Genomic DNA, 19,056 nt, shown 5'->3' on the forward strand with positions numbered 1-19,056 from the left:
AAAAAAAAAATAGAATCAAACATAGGGTCTTACAGGAGAGATGTCAGAGAGAGAGGGAGAGAGAGAGGATCAGCGTGGAGCTGTTTCTTTGGGTCCAGCAGCTTCTCTGATTTCCAAGCTGCTGCAAACAAACAGCTTGCTAAAACCAAACCAAACCAAACCCTGAACTGGGAGAACTGGCCGTCCCCTTTCATTGCACAAGTATTTTAAAAACACCTAAAACGTTTCTTCAAATACATAAACCCAGACATAGCAGAACCTCTGATTTTACAACCCCTCTGAAAAAAACCAAGGACAACATAATCTTGTTAAATGAGAAGCATCATCATCACACCTGTCTGCTCCTTTAACTAACGACTCTCCTATCACTACTAATAAATATATTTAGTACAAATTAACAGATAGGAGAATGAGAGCTCCATACTAAATCAATGCTCACTGCTGTATAAAATACATTTGTTCGAAGAGCTGCCATTTATTTTGATAACATTTTGTTTGCATATCACACTCATGCTTATAGCAATTTAGCAAAGTCACTTCTACTTCTCACAAGATAATAATACTTCTCACTGCAAAATAAAGTTGGCTTTGCTAGGGAAATCTAAGCTCGATTATGCTTGAATTAAGCAACAGAAAACTGAAATTCTTATGAAACTATGATCAAGACTGCAACGTTAAGTGATGTCAATCATACCTAGAATCAGTTTGAATTGACGTCATGTCTAATTTAAGTGGAATTCTTTGCAATAAGAAGCTACTCAAATAATCCTGATGAAGGGCTTATGCCCAAAACATCAACTCTCCTGCTCCTCATATGCTGCCTGACCTGCTGTGCTTTTCAGTGCCACACCTTCAGATTCTGATTCTCCAGCATCTGCAGTCCTCACTGTCTTCTACTCAAATAGCCTGTTGTAATAAGAAATTAGAGCTTTGAACTACCAATTAATCTGCCTATAATCTGATATAAACTGATTTAAGTGTCTTTTAATATATATTGTAAATTTGGATTTTGAATTATTGTTCAGTATCATGTGGCTTTTCTGAGTGAATGAAGTTAATAATTAACTTGCAAGTATTTCTCTACTCATGGTCAGTTACTTCCAAATATGGGCTACTTTAGCAGCTTAATCTTTTGATTTACTTCAGGATTTTAGAATGGAGCAAGAGAGACAATTGTATTTCAAGTTTTCAGTGGTATTTTTGGGACTGGGAGTATTTTTTAAGTTCAAGGGAAACACAGCTCAGGTGAAAAAGTAAATTCTTCGTTGTTTTAGTCTGAGTAGGCAATTCTGTCAATTCCTTGCATTGAGATGCTTGTATTGACCATTGTTCCGAAGAATGGGAGAACACAGTAAAACTATGTTACCTTAGAATAAGGACTTAGTGATAGCTCTGATGGCATACTGTATAAGGGGTTTGTTTTCCTTATAGCACTACATTTGTGTTAGTCAATTCTGTTACCACAATGTCAAAAAGGCATCATTGACCCATCAGTACATTAGCATCCAATTAATGGCTAACAATAATGGAAGTAAGTAACAGTTTAGCTAATGAGGTTGCAGTAGTTTATGCCATGTCAATGTCGCATTGTTGAAGGTCATGCTTTTTGTATGAGACGTTCAGCTAAGACTTTGTCATTTCAAGTGTTTGTGAAAGATCCCATTATGTTATTCCAAGATGGACAAGAGAGCTTTTTTGTTGTCTTGACTGCGGTTTATTTTAAATCAATACCGTCTTGTTGTGCTGCAGACAAGATGCTGCCTGTGTGTTTTTTTTTCACTGGTTTAGGGCATTTCTATGCTGGGGGTAGAAGGATGGGCTTGAGGGAAGTCCATCAATGGAAACACCAGCTCCTTTGTAGCCATTTAACAGCCATTAAGACAGCTGGGGGGATTTCTGCCTTTTTCAATTAGGAAGTCCCATTACAGACCGGCAGCTCTCTGGCACTTTGGGACAGAGGCACTAGATCAATATTTCAGTCAGTGTTTGTAGATCCCAACTGGTCCACTCTAGCAGGCCCAGAGGTGGTGAGATGGGGTGATGGGTGAGGGGTTGGGATCTGAGAGACTGCAGGGATCAATGGACGATTTTGTCAGTTTCAAGATGTGCTTTGTGTTTACACATCAAAAAAAAACAAAGAGGAAACTTGGTTGGGCACTGTATTAAGTTAACAATTATGTTAACGTTAAAATAGATGTCACCCTCAAAGTTATTGGCATTCTATAGATTTATCCCAGGAGAAAAATGATAGTGCTCACCAATGCTTAGTTTTTGTCTATTTAGGCTTTTTGCTGATTCCAGAAGCGACGGGCACTTGTTTAATAATTATATTAAAATCCCGAGCTCCAGTTACATTAGCCAGACATTCATATAACTTCCCAGCATTTATATTGGCCCAGTACTCAGACATCAAGCTGCCTAGATAGAACAGGCATCCAGACTGGAAGGATGTGTGTTTACAAGGGATTTTTAATTTTCTTTCATAATAAAATACATAGCTACATCTTGAGGCAATTTCAGAAATGTTTTTCCTTGTTTTCATTGTGCTGCTCAGAAGGTTCTGAGCCAAGCTCACTGACATTTTCTAAAGGATATGTATCAATCTACTGGACCACAAGTTTCTAAACGAAAAGTCTCCTTTATAATGACTGGAGAAAGCAGGAGGAAGAACAATGGAGAGGTGGCAGGCAAGTGAAACTTCACCCAACACTGACTGAAACTTGCAAATTTACAAGCAGAGGAGCATTTATAGAGCTGTTTCTTCATTGTGCAGAGTTGTTACAGCATGGAAGGCTTTACCTCAGAAAATGGGCGAGATCTCAATCTTCCTTACAACAGGATTAATTTTGGACTACTGTAGTAAAGAGCCTACACAGCCCGATGAACACAAGACAATGCTTAAGGTTCCTATAGTTCCTGAAGGCTGCATGGGACTGTCACAGAGGTTCTGGTTCAGAAGCCAGAGCTCCGTCAGCTTCTCCAATATGGTTTGAGGCTAATACACACTGTAGGATTGGAATGGCAATGGCAGTAAAGTTCAATCACGTCCTCTTTCTCCACTCCCATTACACATGCTGAATGTTGTACCAAAAACAAGACTGGCAAACAAAACTATTCTCCTGGTTAATATCTCCACTTTACCAGTCATTAAACTGGACTATTGTGCCACCAAACTGGTAATTTAATGTTTAGAAGGGAAAACCTGCTGTTCTTTTCTGAATGGGTCCATATACACACAACACTGTAACACCAATGCTCTTGATGCTTAGCTTGCTTCCGAAATAGCCTAGCAAGCCACTGATTATCAATCTAGTTACACAGGTTCAACAAGGTCTGCTGCCATCGCCACCTTTTTAGGTCAACTAATAAGATCAATAAAAGTTTGCCTTGTAAATGACACCCACATCCAGAAAATGGTCTTGGTTTCCTGCCTCGACAGATACTGCAGCGGCTATTTGGTTCTACCAGCAATTTTAGTCATCCAGCCAACATCTTGCTAGGTCTATATACATATGTTTAAAAAATTCTGGCAATCCTTGTAAAGCCTACCATTAATTGTGTACATAGCCAATCACCATTAATTGAACCTTGAAAAGTGCCTCTTGCCTTGTAAACAGCGCTGAAATATACTTCCATCAAGTATACCCCCTCCTCACTACCTCAAGTGGTGAACTTCTAATGTCAGGCTCCAAGTGGGCTCACAAGACAATTAAGGGATATGATATTGTATTGAAGATGTTTGGCTAGTACTAATGTTATATTATCTGATTAATAGCCCACTAGAAAATTTACATTTTCATTTGCATTTTAAAAAAAAAATTCGAATCGCTCAAGGCCATATTGGGTGGATCTGGAAGCTTGATAGTTTTCTGAAACTTTTGCCAAATCACCGCTATACTATCAGAGATCGGGTGTGAACCTGTCTGAACTCAAAGTGGCAACTGTTAAGGCCAGAGTCAAGTATTTGTCAATAATCCATGCCTCAAGGTAATTGAAATTGCAAATACAGCTTCACTGCTCATGCTTGATTGCAGTGACAGATGAAAGTCTGCTCATGCACAGCAAATCTTTGTAATACGTGAAGTAATTGCTTACTGGGGCTAGACTTTATAGTCACAGCCATGTATTTAGAGTTGTCAATTTATTAAGACATTGCAAAACAAATCTATTCATAAGTTACCCTTCCTGTATTATGTATTAAAAGGATCCAATAAATTACAATGCATTTTTTTAGTGGAAGTGAGGTAACCAAATGTACTATTTCTTATACCAATGGTTTTACATGATGACCCAACTATAATGTTACAAGCATTCACACTTTCTCCACATCTACTAATCTGCTTGGGTTGTTCTTTATTTCACTGAAATCCATAGGCTTTGCAGCATTGCTTTCTGTTGTCACATCAACCTGGAGTCAAAGTATTTTGATTGCTTTGGTATTGCAATTTGTAACATATTCAATTATGTAAGCTCATCAATTTTAATAAATAAAAATTATGGAGACCACACCTCTCTGTGTAGCCAACAGACAAGAGTCTATTTTGGTCATACCAATTCTTGAATTTATTCATCTATGCATAGTCCTATAATTTTCAAAGGCTGTGATGATCAAAAAGAACCAGAAATAGAACTAGTTGCAGGCTGCAACTTCATCTATGGACCCACTTAAGGGAGATTCAGTTCTATGATGGATTTACGTTCCGAACAGGTTACACCTCTGTGTAGGCAGAATATTCCCAACACAGAAGATCATGGAAGGTTGGGAACATTTCCAGCTCCTAGCTCTGCCAGTGTCTACAATCCACATAATATTGCAATCTTACTGGAACTGGTCATATAAATGCTTCTGCAATTGCTAATTGTGGCCGGACGTTGGCACAGTGGTTCGCACTGCTGCCTCACAGCGCCAGAGACCCGGGTTCAATTCCCGCCTCAGGCGACTGACTGTATGGAGTTTGCACATTCTCCCCCTGTCTGCTCCAGTTTCCTCCCACAATCCAAAAATGTGCAGGTCAGGTGAATTGGCTATGCTAAATTGCCCGTAGTGTTAGGTGCAGGGGTAAACATAGGGGAATGGGTCTGGGTGGGTGTGCTTCAGCAGGTCGGTGTGGACTTGTTGGACCGAAAGGCCTGTTTCTACACTGTAAGTAATCTAATCTAATCAATTAAGGATGGTTTAGTGCGACTGTGATGCAATAGGGGCCTGCAACACTGAACACCCCAACTACCCATCCCCCACCTCCACACACACATGACTCTGAAGAGGGGTTGACAATGTTAAAGGGGTAATCCAGCTTGAGGGCACTTCAAAATGGAGATGCTCTTCGATGGTCATGGCGAAAGGCCCAGAGATGTCGGGACCAGAACTGCTCCACAGAAGTGATTGTGGCTACAAATGCAGCTGTTGTGGCCTTATGAATGTGTTACTCAGAGTTTGGAAAGACCATATGGCAGCTATCCAACCTGCTGACTGTAGGCTTCCCCAAAATAGTTGCTGGGCTCTGGTCTCAGAGAGGAACCTATCCATCATCAGGGAAGTTCTGACAGCTTGGGTTAATAGTCCTCAATTGTGGCAATATGTGGAGCCACTGGCTACCATCTCCATGGCATGGAGGAAGCGGCCAACTCACGTGGCAGATCATCTTCAGACATTTACCCAGAAGGAGGAGACCATCAGGGAAGCATCCTGACTGGGTATTGTGCTATTTTCCTCACATCCTTTGACTCCAAGGTACCAGGAAGATTCCATCCCATGACTATTCCACGGATCAAAGCAATGCTTGTTGGAACAAGTCAAAAAGAAATATCTCTTCCAAGAAGAGAAAGAATAATGAATCAGAAAAACAGTACCTTATTTCTGAATGTAGTATGCTAAGAGCAAAGGAACTGAAATATTTTCTAAAGTTAATGAGGAACAAGAGTATAGAAGGGATAAAATAAAATAACTGAATTTGTAGAGACAAAAGGTTAAAGTATGGGAAAAACAAGCACCATTTAACTATCAATTGTGCACTGTTTAATGGATCACACAGTTTGTAGTGACTGATTAACCAACCTAATCAATTTTTGGAGCAATATGCAATTTCCTGTTTGGAGTATTGTAAACCTCCTATTACTCCATTGCTGCTTTGGAAGAAAAAGGAATGGCCTTAAGCAAGCTGGCCTGGTGCGTTTGAATTCTTCTGTCCTCCCATTCCCACCCAGAAAAATTAAGAAGGCAAATCATGTCTTCCAAGCCAAACCACAACTTCAACTGACTTAAATCTGCTTCAGAAGTAAACACTGCTGCTCTCAGAAAAGCCAGCACTGACATGTATGAATTCTTCAGTGGTTAATCATCTAATATTTTACTAAACATTGAGTAAATTTGTAGAGTGAATTTAAAGCTGAAACTGATAGATCTTTGGGATCAAGGGATAAGGGAATCCAGCAGGAAAGTGGAGTCAAGTTAGAAGACAGGCTATGATCTTAGGAATAACAATGCAGGTTTGAGGGGCTAAATATACTCTATTCCTGCTCGTAATTCTTATGTCTTTCTTCCCACATCTTATGGTCCTATGGTAACTGGTCAACATCAGTACACAAAGTATGAGCATACAATGATGATATACTTATTTTCAGCTGTAGTAATAAAACTGTACTGGGTCACTGTTCTTAAATACATTAGGGATTACATTCTCAGTGAAAGGAGTGAGAGGGGGTAAAAAAAAAACAGGCTTATGCCTTATCATTTTTTTTGGTGAAGCGTGAGTTGCATCGTATTTTTTGGAGAGATTCTTCCCATGAGGTTGGACAAGACTCCTCATTGTATTTTGCCAACTCATTAACTATATACCCCGCCCCTATGAATTCTCTTACGTCCAATTTTAGCCCCATCTCATCATGCACCATTCCCAGGACCACTGGCCACTCGTTGCATTCCCACGAAGAAGAGCAGCAACCCTGGTACCCACACCATATTTAAAAGACTGTTGTGTACGCAGACAAGCACTGGCATCCCTGCTCAGTCAAAGACAGAAACTAATGTTTGAGAAGGGGTAGGTGGTGGCATTATTCTCCATTAGGGACTTGGAGATGCTGGAGGAGAGCTTGGTGCAAAGGAGGGGCATCGTCTTCCCCAAGCAAAGGACAAGCCATTAAACCCTGGCAGCCTGGTCGGAGGTCACCCCATGGGTCAGTTCCGCCTGCGCAGTATGGAGGAATGGACAGCTGTGTCATAATGAGGTCACTGAGTGATGTACTCTTTTCCCTGCGACCTCACTCTCTCTGCTGTTGTACCCACCACCTACTAGTCTGTCATCCTCGCTATTGCGTGCAACACCTTCCCTCACTCAGTCGCAATTCCCCACTTCACTAACTCAGCATGGCCTCTGCATTGGGGAATCAGTTGCCCAGAGCATCTCATCATTTGATGACAACCTTCGCCAGCCGCAACAGCGGTGCCAACAACTTTCACCTCACTCAATCCCTCCCTATTTCTGTTTACAGAAGACAACAGGCCACAGGTGGGCAAAAGGTCGGGTTGCACTTAATAAAGGCATTTAACAAGTTATGCCGCCTCAACTGGCAAATCACTGCTGCCTGGTAAGAAATCCACTTTGCAGCTTGTCAAAAGATAAAGTGAGATGTTCAAGACAGGCCTCACTGGATGTCTCAATCAATTCTGCCACAAATCCTGGCATAGTCTGGGCACTTCAGAACCCTATAAGATTGCATTCATTGATGATGTATCGGTTTGCGATTTTCTGAATTTATTTCATTGAAACTTCTCATTCAATGCAAAATCAAGTGTATTTTGGGTGCAATTTACTCTGCAACCATATGCTTTACTTCAGATGGGCCTGAAGTATTTGTATTTTTTAATTCATTCTTGCAATGTGCACATCACTGGTAATGCTAACACTTATTGAACATCACCTGATTGAGTGGCCATATAGCTAAACACACTGGTGAGCCATATTAGCATTTTTATTGATAATCTGGTAGTTTCAAGGCCATCATTACCAGTGGTAGCTTTTCATATCAGATTACTTAATCATTTAATTTAGTTCAAGACTCCTGGGTGCTTTTTTTGAGATCTGAACTCATCTTGATCATAATTTCAATCCTCTACATTACATGTCCAGCAGCATTATAACCATTTTAGCAATTCAGCCTGTCACTAACAATGGCATCAAATAGAGTTTGAGGTCCTATGCATTGGTACCCATATACCATGGCTTCTAGCACCAATCTTTAGCATTTCCTTTGCTATGAAATGCCTAATCAGTCACTGAAAGATATAGTTACAAATCAGGATGGTGTGTGGCTTTGAGGGAACTGTAGGTGATGGTGCTCCAATGCTCTTCTCCTTCTGGGTGCCAGAGGTCATGGATTTAACAGGTGCTGTCAGAGGAATGTTGGTGAGGTAATATAGTGCATCTCACAGATAGTCCACTCTGGAACAACCGTGCATTGATCGGGAAGGGAATGAATGTAAAGATGGTGGATAGGGTGCCAAACAAGTGAGCTGCTTTGTCCGAGATGGTGTCAAGCTTCTTCAGTGTTGTTGAAGCTGCAATCATTGAGGTAAGTGGAGTGTAATCTACTACACTTCTGACTTCATTTTTTTTTTTAAAAGTTTTACCATCAATATTACTTCATCAAACATGGCAAAGGCTAAATAAATAACAAAGAAAACCCCGGACTATGCAATGTTACATCTTACATCAATTCTCTGACGAGCAGTCATTCTTTAGATACTCTCCCCTGTGACTGCCAACATTGGGCCAAATTCTGATTTCCAAGATTTAGAAATTGTTAAATATCACTTGGGTTTTATATGGTCTTTTGAAACAGTGTTGTAGTACACTTTAATGAAACTTGTGCAAAGAAACTTAAAGTAGCTTCCATGTAACATTCAAAATATAATCCATTTTTGAGCTGTTCTTCACACAGTTAACATTAGGTTTCTCTAATTCTGGAATTTAATACACTGTGGTCAAACTATATTCAATTATACAGGAAAGGGCAAATGAAACTCTTCCATTTTAATAAATATTCCTTCTTTTCAATGCCAAAGAAAATTCAACAGCAATTCCACCAGGACATATTTTACTTTGGTTGCCGGCAAACTATGAACCAACTGCACTACTACACTGCCAATAACAACAGAACCAAAAAAAATTGGAAAATGTAATCCTTGGCCTCTGCAGCATTACTATATTCTGTCTTGTCCACCTACGTATATTCCATTAAATCAACACGTTGACTTCACCTCTAGCATCGTTACCCTTGTTAAAGATTTAAGTACCCAGTTCACCATTATTTGATATTTGGTTATAGTATAAACTATTTAATTTATAACTATAAAACCTCAGAGAAAAACAAGAACCCCATCCATGGCTGTGTTTCTTCTTATGATTATTGTTGAACATATTGCTCTTTTGTGCGAACATATAAGCAGCTGTTGACAGCCCCCAAAAAACACGTTTTAAGTGCATCTGGACTTCTTTTCACTATCCTAATGGTTAAATTATACAAATAATACTGGAGCTATCGATCAGTCATGGCAATCAATCTCTATCTATTAGAATTCGACAGTCCTGCTCACGTGGCAAGGAAAACCCAATGGTAGAAAACTTTGCAATCAAACATCTAAAATGACTCTGTTTTCTTAAGCATGCTACACACATCTTGTCTCAAACCACGAATTTATTGCATCCCAAATTCAGGTCTCCATGATTATATTTATGATTTGATATGATGGAAAAGTAATGAGCAATTCGAACACATTGCAAACACTGAACTGTGGCAGAAGGAATCATGACCAGGTTGTATCTGCACGATCCCCCTTTCCTTAAGGGCATTATTCTGTGTATGAATTAAGGCCTATAAAACAGAATATCTTCCGTTGGCATGAAACAAGAACAGAGGGTTCTGCTATGGTTTCCAATTTTCCCAATGTCCCTAGTTTCAACCATTGTTGCAGACATGATGCCTCTCTATTGTTAAATTTCGAATATTGTTGCAATTTTTGACTGTTGTATGGGAACTGGCTCTTTTATTTTCCTTTGGGAGTGTCCCAAATCATTGCATTTTTGTTTTGCACATATGTATGACTCAGTGTATCTAATCTAGGCTCAGGGAGGCATGCTCAAACTTCCGAATATGACAGTGTCCCAGTTCAGCCAGAGCATTGAATTATAGTTTAAAAATAAAATTCTGAACCCTGCAATGTAACTACAAATTACATGACAAACAATTTAGATAGCAATTTCTTTTTCGAGAATTAGAAATTTTATAGGTTTGCATAATAGGTAACACTCAAGCAAGTTTTAAAGTGAACAAGTAAATTGCCCATGTCACTTCAGTTTTCCCCCCTGTTATGGATCAGGTCAGACCCGCGTCAAATTATGTTATTAGGGTAGTCCAGAACTTAACTCTTCTTATTTTAAGAGGCAGATGTGCAGTGGATATCCCAGGACTGATGCAGTTGGTCAAACCACTCAGCTTTAAGCAAAACAGAATTTATTTAAATGCAATATTTGAAACATGCACAAAAGAAAACAGAACTTAGAATAACAACTATTTGAAAACTCGACCGACTCAATAGAACAACTTAACTAAGGAGTTGTTCCAATTTCCATAACATCCCATAGACACACCCCTTGGCAAAAGGTAAATGCAAACACAGGTTCTTACAGGCAGAAGAGATTTCAGGCAAGAATCAGCATGGAACCTTTCTCTGAAGTACAACAGCTTCTCACTATTACAACTAAAACAAACTGGGAGAACTGACCACTCCTCTGCCATTGGTAAACTAGGCTCTTTCCCAGTCTTTTCAACACCTTTGCCATTATGACCTCTCTTGGAAAAAAACAAGGACAAAATAACCTTATTAAAATGATCAGAGCAGGATTTGTACACTTAATGGTAAAGTCCTGGGGATTGCTGCTGAACAAAGATACCCCCTGGAGTGCAGATTCACAGTTCCTTGAAAGCAGAGTCACAGGTAGATAGGATAGCGAAGGCAGCGTTTGGTATGCTTTTCTTTATTGATCAGAGTATTGGGTACAGGAGTTGGGAGGTCATGTTGTGGTTGTACAGGACATTGGTTAGGCCAGTTTTGGAATATTGCATGCAGTTCTGATCTCCTTCCTATTAGATAGGAACATGAATATGATAAATCAACAAGGTCTTTTCCCTGGGGTGGGGGAGTCCAGAACTAGAATGCAAAGGTTTAGGGTGAGAGGGGAAAGATATAAAAGGGACCTAAGGGGCAATGTTTTCACACAGAGGGTAGAATGAGCTACAAGAGGAAGTGGTGGAGGCTGGTCCAACCATAACATTTAAAAGGCATCCGGATGGTTAGATGAATAGGAAGGGTTGAAGGGGATTTGGGCCAAATGCTGGCAAATAGAACAGGATTAATTTAGGATATCTGGTCAGCATATACAAGATGGACCAAAAGAGTTTGTTACTATGCTGCACATCTCTATTATTCTAAAATTACAGTGGCTCAGTGGTTAGCACCATTGCTTCACAGCGTTAGGGACCAGGTTCAATTCCAGCCTTGGGCAACTGCTTGTACGGAGTTTGCACATTCTCCCTGTGTCTGTGTGGGTTGCCTCAGGCTGTCCATAGTGTTCAGGGATGTGTAGGCTAGGAGCATTAGTCATGGGAAATGTTGAGTAATTGGGTAGAGGAATGGTTCTGGGTGGATTATTCTTCAGCGAGTCTGTGTGGACTTGTTGGACCAAATGGCTTGCTTCCACACTTTAGGGATTCTACGACTCCATGATAATAGGAAGGATTTAGAGGGATATGGGCCAAGTAGAACACAGAACATTACAGCACAGTACAGGCTCTTCAGCCCTCGATATTGTGCCAACCTGTGAAACCAATCTGAAGCCCATCTATCCTACATTATTCCATTTTCATTCATATGTTTATCCAATGACCATTTAAATGCCCTTAAATTTTCTCTCAGCTCATCTACAATACCAAGAATCTACCAACCAACTGATGAAGGAGCAGCGCTCTGAAAGCTACTGCTTCCAAATAAACCTGTTGGACCATAAACTGGTGTTGTGTGATTTTTAACCAAGATTCTTGTTACTCCTTCCAAAGTGAATCACCTCACACTTTTCCACATTAAACTCCATTTGCCACCTCTCAGCCCAGCTCTACAACTCATCTATGTCCTTCTGTAACCTGCAACATCCTTCAGCACTATCCATCCACAACTCCACTGATCTTGGTATCATTCACAAATTTACTAACCCATTCTTCTGTACCCTCAGCTAGGTCATTTATAAAAATGACAAACAGCAGTGGCCCCAAAACAAATCCTTGGGGTACATCACTAGTAAGTAAACTCCAAGATGAACATTTCCCATCAACCACCACCCTCTGCCTTCTTTCAGCTAGCCAACTTCTGATCCAAACTGCTAAATCAGCCTCAATCCCATGCCTCCGTGTTTTGTGCAATAGCCTACCGGGGAAACCTATCAAACGCCTTTCTGAAATCCATATACACCACATCAACTGCTTTACCCTCATCCACCTGTTTGGTCACCTTCTCAAAGAACTCAATAAGATTTGTGAGGCTTGACCCACCCTTCAAAAAAACCATACTGACTATCCCTAATCAACTTATTCAAATGGGACTGTGCTGACAAATGGGACTAGATTGGGTTAGGATATCTGGTCGGCATGGACTAGTTGGACCGAAGGGTCTGTATCCATGCTATGACTCTCTGACAGCATTGTCACACTCCAAGTTGTAGACAAAATAAATTCACTCAACAGAGCCACCTAAGGGTGAAAGCTTGCCATAAGTGACTGTGAAACTATGAATCCAGATTAAAAACCCAAACATGCCATCATATTTCATGGAAAAAAACCAGTCATCTTTATCCAATCTGATCCAGTAAGATTGCTGACCCAGATCAACACACTTGATTCTTGGGCCAGAATTTTCTTCGCCTGCAACGTAGAGTTGGAGGCAACGCTGCTGGGAGGCATAGAATCAAAGTGTTGCAGAGATGTCTGTTGGGTGAGCTCCCCAACAGACTTTTCTCAGATACAGATATTGAGGTGCGAGCACCAATCTGCACAGCTAAACACTTGTGTTGGTGATTAGATGGATTTTACTGCAGCGTTCCTGTTTGCCCAGTGCCAATTGGGGCTGCCCACAACATGACTGCTCAAAGGAGGCAAAAGGTACATGGCTGAACCCAATGGCTTGAGGATTACATTAGATCTGCAATTACTGTCACACAAGACAGATATTTGCCTTCACTCAAATATGTGCAGAGGTCTGGCTTTGGATCGCAATCTTGTGGAGCCTGCCACCAGTAAGCGTGCTGTGCCCCTTCCTCCTCAGGTCCCTCTGATTGTGCTGGTCTCTCTGGTGCTCCCAGTCTGTGATTACACAACTGCAGGCTTCCTTCACATGCCAGCTCATAACGGTCCTCCTGCCTCGTTTAATGAATGCAGATGTGGCCTCTTAATTGACTGCCTTACTCAAGATTGTGATACATGATGCCTTTGGAGAAGTGGAGAGGATTCTAGCCTTAAATGTCCACTCAAACAGGGTAGCAAACTATGTAGTTGTTAGCAAGAACTACATCGCTCAGGATGTAGTTCATCATCACCGACTCAATAACAGCCAGGGATGGTCAACGATTGTTCACCTTGACAGTGATGCTCAGACCTTGCAATTAGTAATAAAAAATCTTCACAACTGATAGTGAAATTGAGTGACATTATAATATACAAGGATATGTGTTGACAGAAAAACACATGCTGTAACATTTTGAGGTAGGTGCATGAGCTTTGCAATATTATTGTTATAGACAGGTCATTCTGCTATAATGTGCATTTCTTTAACACAAGTTTAATGTAAAGCGATTGACAAATTGGGGACACTGTTTCTGAAGCGCAAACTTTTAAAATGCGATTACATCAACAATACTTTATGCTCTGTTTGTAAAGGACAAGTTTCCTATAATGCAGGGTTGCACAAGAACACAGCAATCATGTTATAGAACTACCTATATGTATTTAATGTTCTGTTTTCCACCAGGAACTCTATACTAATCATGTAATGCTAATGTTCCCATTGGTAGATTTTTCAATAAAAAGGGAGTCAAGTGTTATACAGGACAGATCCAAAAGTGGAATTCAAATGACAACGAAATCAGCCATGATCTTATTGAGTTGTGGGTCAGGCTTAAAGGGCCAAATGGCCTGCTCCTAAGTCTTATGATCCTATGATGTCAAAAAGCCGCCTCACAGCGCCAGGGTCCTAGGTTCAATTCCAGCCTTGGGCAACTCTCTGTGTGGAGTTTGCACATTCTCCCAGTGTCTGTGTTGGTTTCCTCCGGGTGCTCCGGTTTCCTCCTACAGTCCAAAGATGTGCAGGTCAGGTGAATTGGCCATGCTAAATTGCCTGTAGTGTTAGGTGCATTAGTCAGAGGGTGGGTTACTTTTCGGAGGGTCGGTGTGGACTGGTTGGGCCAAAGGGCCGGTTTCCACACTGTAGGGAGTCTAATCTAATCATAACTCTGAATTTAGTGAGCATGAGAACATCACTGGGATTCCTAAATGACACGGTGAGATCGAAATGCTGACAAAGTCTAAGTCTCTCCATTAACACTATAATTTTGTCTGTTGAAGCTTGAAGACACTATCTTTTCAAGCTACAAAATCTAACCAATCTGTTTCAGCCACAATTGAGCGATTAGTTCTGCGGTGTATTCTAAGGTGTATTTGCTCATTCGGGGGAATTGAGAAGTTTCATTTGCATTAACAGGTCAGACTAAGAAAGAATCCTTATAGTTCTCAATCAGGAGAGATACTTTTCAACCATGGAGGCTCTGAATATGTGTGATATGGATTGAGTACAAAACATACCATATTATGCTTGAGGATTCTCTGAACCACAGGTGTGAACACTTCTATGACAACCATCGATCGAGGCCGTTCCCTGCAATGCTGCAAAAGAAGAACACCTTTGAAACTCAATCTACGTGGAGCATACAATCATAGAACCATAAAGCAGAGGTGCAGGCTATTGGCTCTTTGTTCTTCACCGACCCTTTGTAAAACTATCCAATTTGTCCTATTCTGCTATCAAGATTTCGTTTGCAAGTATGTATCCAATTTATTATTCAAAGTTATTACTGAATCTGCTTCCATTGCCCTCACAGAGAGTATACTACTGACCATCAGACCTGGCTGTCTAAAATACTGTTTACTCATCTTACCTCTGTCTCTTTTACCAAATATTTTAAATCTATAAGCTCCAGTTACTGGCCCTTTGCCATCAAAGCTCTTCATTTTGAACATCTCCCCTTAATCTTCTTTACTCTAAGGTGAGCGATCCGAGAGTCCCTGCTTTATCCACTTCTGTACAACCAGACACCCCAAGGGAATCCTTTAGAGTGTACTTGTTTAATAATGTAGTGATGGTTACGGAGATTAAAATTTTGCATTTGCAAAATGATGTATATTTCCATGTAATTTGCTTCAATTAACAGTTAAGTCTAGTACAAAAAAAATTATGCCGCTTGCCTCAGTGATTGGCAGCAAATGCAAATTTGAATCAAATTGTATAGCAAAAGACCTGTTCTGGCCTCTATCCGAACAAGTATCGACAAACAAAGATGTATAAATAAGTACCTTGCAGAAAAACTCGCAGAGATCAGGAGGAGGATGGTTGTTTTCCAGCAAAGGTGCTATTGCCTAAGGGACAGAAATAAGGCATTCGAATTATTCTACAATCTTGCTTTGGGCAAATCAAACATTTAAGTCGGTTTGCTTTTGGTTTAAAAAGGCAATCACGTAGCAAAGTATTTTCAGTCTAATGCCATTTGCTCACCGGCTCACCTCGAAAATGACATCACAACAAAATATGTGAGTATAAATATCTTCAATGTGCTTCGTTCCATAACACAGGCTACAGCAGTAGTCCTCAAACATTTTATTTTGCCTTCCAGTGTGACCCCACAGCAAGGCAAATGTTAATTCTGAGTGACACACCTTCCCCAGCAGTATCCACTGCTGGACCAGGCAGGAGGTCCAAGTTCAAGTCCCACTCCAGAACCCAGTAAGCCATGGAAGAAATGTCCACAAAGTGGTTCAAACAGGTTGATACTCAGCCTGCTACTTCCACATCTTTCCCCAAATGAAAAGCACTAAGTGTGAAGATATAAAACATACAAGTGAACAAGCAATATGGATGTAATTGGCTTCAAGCGACTCAATGTAGACTGACTCCCCTCAATGTCACCTAATCATGATAGGCATCACCCTATCTCCACCTCCATGTCAGCTGATCTGCTGGTGAAACCTGTTATGGACTAGGCCAGACACCCCCTCCCGCCAAAACATTTTAAGAAGGCAGCCCAGACCCTAATTTTGCTAGTTGCTTTAAGCAGGTGTACAGTGGATATTCCAGGAGAGAATCAGCTGGTCACACCACTTAGATTTAAACAAAACAGAATCTATTTATAGGATCACCAAATGAAACACAAACAAAAGAGAACAGAATACAGTATATGTTGGCACAAAAGGTAAAATCAAACACAGGTTCTTATAGGAGAAAAGTCAGAGAGAGAGAGAGAGAGAGAGAGAGAGTACCAGCCTGGACCTACTTCTTTGGGTTCAGTAGCTTTTTCCACACTACTGTTAAAAAAACAAAGCTGAGCTGGGAGAACTGGTCACTCCACTTTCATTGTTTAAGTGTGTTTTTTTTAATCTTGAAAGCCTTCTGCCTGAGGCAGTATCTGTTAGCTATTATCAAATTGGTCCTAAAACCCCTCAACCTCCAGACTTGGAGTCTGTGTCATTTATGATCTCTCTGTAAAAAAACAAGAACATCATAACCTTGTTAAAGGAGCAGGTTTGTCACAAACCCTCAACAAATCCCTTGACACTTCCAGTCTTGACTGTTCTAATATTCTCCTTGATGGCATCACATGTCTCCTCATCACAAATATGAGCTCATTAAAAACTCTGCTTTGTCCTAATCTGTTCCAAATCCTGCTCACTCATTACCCCCATTGTCAATGAATGACACTGGACCACCGCCCACCAATTAAGTTTAAGGTCCTCCATGGCCTGGACTCTCCCCAATATAATAGTCTATGACATGCCACTTCTACAGCTCAACCTTTATGTTCCTCTAACTCGAACAAATTACCACCCACTCCACCATACTAATCAATCTCTCTGGCCTACCACTAGTGGCCATGAAAGTCCCATGGTCCTCTGTAAAAACCCTCTTTCCCCTGCATTCAGGGCCCTCTTCAAATGTTGTGCTTAGTTCCTTTCCCCTAATACTTCCTTTCTCCACTTAGAGTTAATTTTTGTTGGACTACACTCCTGCAAATCATATTACCCTGTTTTCCTGTGTTACAAAAATGTAAACGATGATAATGCACAGTTGGATGAATAAGGTGCCCTCCTTTGACACAAAACCATTCCAACAGGAATTGCATAATTTGGTGCTTTTAAAAGCATTTTCAACTTTCACTTGTGTACTTCTCACTATAAAATATTAGAAAAGTATTATTCAAATCAACACTGCCAGTATAGGAATCTCAGGCCAATGTCTAATTTTGTCAAAGCATAAGAAAATTGATAAAACCTCTAAATGTGGAGGAACAATTAAGATTACCTGCACATTTAATGACAACTGAGCAGCATGATGTATATGATGATAAGCAAATACCCAGGAGCAGCTTTGACACATTGGATCTTACAAAATGGTCAAACACATCATCAAGACTCCCACTTTCTCCCACTGCTCTGAAAGAGATGGTCCAATGCACTGCAAGTAGGTTATACTCATTGGTTTGGAGATAATTACTATGATTGGATGTCTGTAAACTTTGTTTTTATCTGACTTGTATTAGTTAAAAGGTAGAAAGGCTCAGGTAAAGGAGTCCAGCATGAAACATCACGAGAAGTAAGAAATTTGATTTAAAAAAACCTTGAGGTTCAGCGTATTGAACCAATAATCCCTAATGGCTTTCCCTTAATTGAAATAGAAACTAGAGAATTGAGAATTAGGTGCACTGAAGACCATGCCTAGACATCTAATCAGTTATTTAAGCAAGCAAGGAACCTTGCTACGAAGTGTTAACCTCTAAAGTTTGCACCAAACTTGTAGAAATATTCAAGGTTCTGCAGGTTCTATACTTACAAAATTCTCCGAACATCACTCTTACGTAAAGACTTACCACAATGATATTTTCATGCTCCTGGGTTGTTAGCTTGAGGTTCTGGAAGGATACACAAAAGGAAAATGAAACTTAAAACTAGCTGCTTATATTTTAAAAGTTACACTGGCTATAGTTAACAAAGGTGTTTAATTTAACTCAGCCAGCTTTCGATTCTGGACAACATAAGAATGCAGTAAAGGTATTGCAGGCTATTGTAAATGACATTCTGCACAACAATTATTTTAATAGAGATGTCAATATATTTTAGTTATTTGAGGGAAAGCTGTATATACTTTGATATGTTTGCAGGGCTGCAATGGCCACAGTAATCCAACAGAAGGGTTGTTCCTCTGGTCCCAGCTGTCGACCAGCTTCACCCCACTGAATGTATTATATCTCTGTACACCTTCTCTCACATTGACCACCTGTCCCAGCAGTGTCCATCTCTCTCTCAGTGGGCCCATCAAGTTTCTAGAGCGTGAGGAACCTAGAGACTGCAAGCTGATTCTGGGAAACTGCAGTGTTGGACTTGCTGACGCAGACTCATTTGGTCCCCACTTTGGGATTCTGAAACTTTCACAGAAATCATGCCCTTGTTTAATTGAACATCGGTACCCGGTGAGATGTGTATCAGGCAAGTAAGCTGGGAGACCAGGAACAGCCCTTGAAGGCCTGCCTTTTGTACAGGTTCAGGCCCAGTTCTAACTACATCCAAGGAAGCTGCATGGCCAACCTGAAATAACTCTTCAGAGGCCAATCGCCAAATTCTCCTTTAGTTAGATGTGAAAAGTCCTGGACACTCATCCAGCTCCCTCAGAACCAGCTGTCAGAATCAGCAGAA

General features: G+C 40.5%; 1 protein-coding gene across 2 annotated transcripts in view; it reads right to left on the bottom strand.

The window, feature by feature from the left end:
• LOC122558273 (c-Maf inducing protein) overlaps window positions 1-19,056 on the bottom strand; it is a 213,518-nt gene that overhangs the window by 49,484 nt on the left and 144,978 nt on the right. For both annotated transcript variants that reach the window (XM_043706667.1, XM_043706666.1), the window contains exons 5-7: window positions 18,234-18,275; window positions 15,670-15,732; window positions 14,902-14,982 (exon numbers count right to left, since the gene is read on the bottom strand). In XM_043706667.1, coding sequence (XP_043562602.1) covers window positions 14,902-14,982; window positions 15,670-15,732; window positions 18,234-18,275 — 186 coding nt within the window. The remainder of the gene's footprint in view (window positions 1-14,901; window positions 14,983-15,669; window positions 15,733-18,233; window positions 18,276-19,056) is intronic.

The sequence above is a fragment of the Chiloscyllium plagiosum genome, chromosome 17, assembly GCF_004010195.1.
Source record: "Chiloscyllium plagiosum isolate BGI_BamShark_2017 chromosome 17, ASM401019v2, whole genome shotgun sequence".
NCBI lineage: Eukaryota > Metazoa > Chordata > Chondrichthyes > Orectolobiformes > Hemiscylliidae > Chiloscyllium > Chiloscyllium plagiosum.